At 50.7% G+C, this 3589-nt stretch overlaps 1 protein-coding gene and 1 pseudogene across 1 annotated transcript in view; both read right to left on the bottom strand.

The window, feature by feature from the left end:
* The window catches only part of Mrpl38 (mitochondrial ribosomal protein L38), a 6569-nt gene extending 4218 nt beyond the window's left edge, over window positions 1-2351 (bottom strand). Inside the window, exons 1-2 of the mRNA XM_008831371.3 lie at window positions 2207-2351; window positions 1944-2123 (exon numbers count right to left, since the gene is read on the bottom strand). Coding sequence (XP_008829593.1) covers window positions 1944-2123; window positions 2207-2273 — 247 coding nt within the window. The 5' untranslated portion in view covers window positions 2274-2351. The remainder of the gene's footprint in view (window positions 1-1943; window positions 2124-2206) is intronic.
* LOC103732708 lies at window positions 163-751 on the bottom strand (annotated as a pseudogene).
* Window positions 2352-3589: the final 1238 nt, after the last annotated feature.

The following is a 3589-nucleotide window of genomic DNA, read 5'->3' as shown; positions in this document are numbered from 1 at the left end:
TGCAGATTCCAATGCTTGTGCCCTTAAAACAACCACAGAAATTGCTTCTAAATGCTGAGGATGTAGCTCAGAAGGACAGCTCTTGCCTAACATGCATTATTAGACCCTGAGTTTGACTCCCCAGGACAAACAAGAACAACAGCAATAAAAAAAGCTTTCCAGGGCTGGAGAGATGGTTCAGCAGTTAAGAGCACTGGCTGTTCTTCCAGAGGACCCAGGTTCAGTTCCCAGCACCCACATGGTAGCCAACAACCATTCTTTTTTTCTTTTTCTTTTTTTTAAGTAACTCATGTTTATTGTCTTCACTACAAAATGAGCTTAGAACTGGATCACTTGGCCCTTTTTCTTGTCTTCTCCAACTTCAGAATGCTTGTACCTCTTAATAGCCAGAATTCTCTTAGGTCTGCAGTTGGGCTCCACACACTCATGCCTCAACACAATCTTCTTTGTAGTTTTATCCTTTTGCGGAAAATAGGCTTAGTATGCCCACCGTGGGCACTGTTTCCTGTCACAACGTTGCTTTCCCTGGACATACAGGGAATCCTTGCCCTTGTACTGTGTCACTTTGTGGGGCTGGTGCTTGCCACATTTCTTGCAGAAAGTTCGGCAGGTTTTCACCATGTTTGCGGCAGCACTAGCAGCACAGAAGGAAAGAAAGAGGCTGGGCCGGAACAAAGTATCCTAACTCCAGTTCCAGGGGAGCCAGTGCCCTCTTCTGACCTCTACGGGCACTGCATACATCCCGTACACTCATACACATAAAAAAATAATGAAGGGGGCTGGAGAGATGGCTCAACGGTTAAGAACACTGACTGCTCTTGCAGAGGACCTGGGTTCAATTCCCAGCACCCACATGGTGGCTATGAACTGTCTTTAACTCCAGTTCCAGGGGAATCCAAAGCCCTCTTCTGACCTCTGCGGCACTGCACGACACAGGTGCACTCACATACACACAGGCAATACACTCATACACATAAAATAAAAATAAAAAAAATAATGAAAACAAAAACAAAATTGCCTCTATACATGCATTCAAAAAGGATATAGGTGCTGGGCATGGTGGCACTCAGGAGGCAGAGGTAGATGGATCTCTGTGAGTTCAAGTCCAGCCTGGTCTACATAGTGAGTTCCAGGCCAGCTGGGGCTACTGGGAGACCCTGTCTCAAAAAGGGGGGGGTAGGTGAATGTTGGGCTGGAGAGATGGCTCAGTGGTTAAGAACACTGGTTGTTGGATCCCCAGCACTGGGGGAAGGGGCGTGGGGGGCAGGGTGAGCTCACAAATGCCTCACTCCAGCCCCAAGGGATCCGATGCCCTCTTCTGGCCTCCATGGGCACCCACACACATATAAGCATTCATTTTCTCTCTTTCACATGCACATAAAAATAAATATTTTTTTTAAAAGGATATATGTTAGCCTTGAGTACGTGGGAATGCCAGTAATCCAAGCTATCACGAGGATTACTGCAAGCCTAAGGCCGGTCTGAGATACATAGTTCACTCTAGGTCAGCCTGGGCTACCCTGCAAGACTTCGCCTCAAAAAATAAAATCATAAGTGCCTTAAGGCTGGGTCCCTGAGTCACCTTACCCAGAGGTCTTAGCAACTTACTGCACACTTAGTGCCAGGCACTGTGCAGGTGCAAGGATCCAATAGTGGGCAAGACAGACCGGATCCTGTCCACAGGGCGCTGACTACAATGCAGAGTATTTTAGGTGCATAGAGGGGCGTCCCAACACGAAATGGGGGCAGGTGGTCAGGAAGAAGTTCAGGAACTCCTAGTTTGGGGAAGGAACTTTGCAAGCAGATGGACCAAAAGCTGCGAGAGCTGGCAGGACCCCTCAGGAGTGCCGCGGGCCCTCCACGTCCTCGGAGCACACGGGGGCCGAGGCTCGCTCGCCAGCCGGGCTGCTCCCAGCCAAGCCCTGCCCGGGTCGCCCCAGCACCTGTCTCCTCCACGAAGTGTTCCCTGTAGGTTCGCCACCAGTGCGGGGCCAGTGCCTCCTGCTCCGCCCGGCGCCGGTAGCGCTCGAAGCTCCGGTACTTCTCCAGCCGATCCAGGTTGCTCACGTCGATGTCCTGGTTGGGCATGGGCCCGAGAGGGGGAGTCCGGCGGCTGCGGGCGGCTGCGGGCAGAGAGCGGGCTGTCACGCCGACTCCGGCAGGGCCGCAGGAGCGGGTTAGAGTTCCCCAGCCTCAAACCACTCACCCGAGGTGGTGAAGCCCCGCCAGCTTCGACTCCCCGACAACGCGACCCGCCACCAGGGCGCCGCCATGTTCCCCCGGGTCCTTAAGACGCAGCAAGGACCCGGATGAAGGTGGCCAGAGCGAAGCCGGAGCGCCCTGCGCCTGGCCCTGCCCAATTTCGTGGGTTCAGGCTCCAAACTCCTCCTTCTGGTGTCGGTAGGGACCCAGGGGACCTCTGCGCGGAGCGGCGAGCTGTCACCAGGGGGCAGCACATTCCTGCAGCACCAAAACGTCCCTGGGGGACTCACCCAAACTCTTCTGCCCATGGCACAGGGATCCGAGAGCAGGCGATGCGGGTTTGGATTCTGGTTTTAAATTTCAGTTTCTTATTCTACCAACCTCCATGTAGTTTCCCCACTTGGGAATAAAGCAAGTGATAATAGTACTTACCGCATAGGTCTGTTAGAAGGAGGATTTAACATACAGAGAGCGCTCAGGTATATGCTAGCTCTTCATCATCCCCAGTTCGGTGATCTGGACCGACCCTCTTCTGTCCCAGCCTCATACCCTCTGCTCTGGCACCTAAACTTCCTCTACCTTCCTCTCCGGGTCACAGGTCCTTACAGCGCTGTCACTTAAGTCTTTTCCTCGCTTTTCCCAATGTTGCCTGGCTGCGCTACACTATTCCAATGGTCTGTCCAGGAAGTCTTGACATTCCAAGTCTGGGTTGATGACAGTTGCTCCACTAGCACAAGTCTGACCTTCAAGCTCATATTGAAATGCAATGGGAGGCGGTCTCCACATCCAACTGAGGTGGCCACATCTTAGATTTCATAAATAGCTTCCAAACAGCTAAACCTCTTGCATCACTTCCAATTCACCCAACAGTGAGCACCTGCTATCTGACAAGTGTTGAGTTCACAGCCAGAAGTGCTGAAGCCTTTTCCTGAGGAATTGCGCTTATTGAATAATTCCTGCTGATCGTCAGGAGAACTGAAGGCTGTCTGCGGAGTATATATTTTATACAGTGGTCTCAATTGCTGTTTTTAACTTTTCCTTTTGTTTCTGAATCTTCTTATATGAACCACTGAAGCCCCCTACTCTGCCCCTTTAAGACTAAAGATGCTCAGAGCGTCTGGGCATAGGTGTGGAGGCTTGCTGTTCAACCGGGTCTTAAAAGAGGTTTGCTTGTATTTCAGCTGTTTGAGAGGGCTGGCATGGATTCCACATGTATCAACTGGAAACAGAAAATGCACATGAATAACTCTTGAAACTGGAAGCTGTGCTTATTTTATTTCCATCAATGCTATTTTAATTAAAAAAATTTTTATTTATTATTTTTATTTTATGTGTATGAGTGTATTGCCTACATGTATGTGAGTGCACCCATGTTGTGGAATGCCGC

This window comes from Nannospalax galili, unplaced genomic scaffold (assembly GCF_000622305.1).
Source record: "Nannospalax galili isolate Female #2095 unplaced genomic scaffold, S.galili_v1.0 scaffold634, whole genome shotgun sequence".
Classification (NCBI taxonomy): Eukaryota; Metazoa; Chordata; class Mammalia; order Rodentia; family Spalacidae; genus Nannospalax; species Nannospalax galili.
The sequence above is the reverse complement of the archived record's forward strand: the minus strand, read 5'-3'. Positions and strand labels throughout refer to the sequence as shown.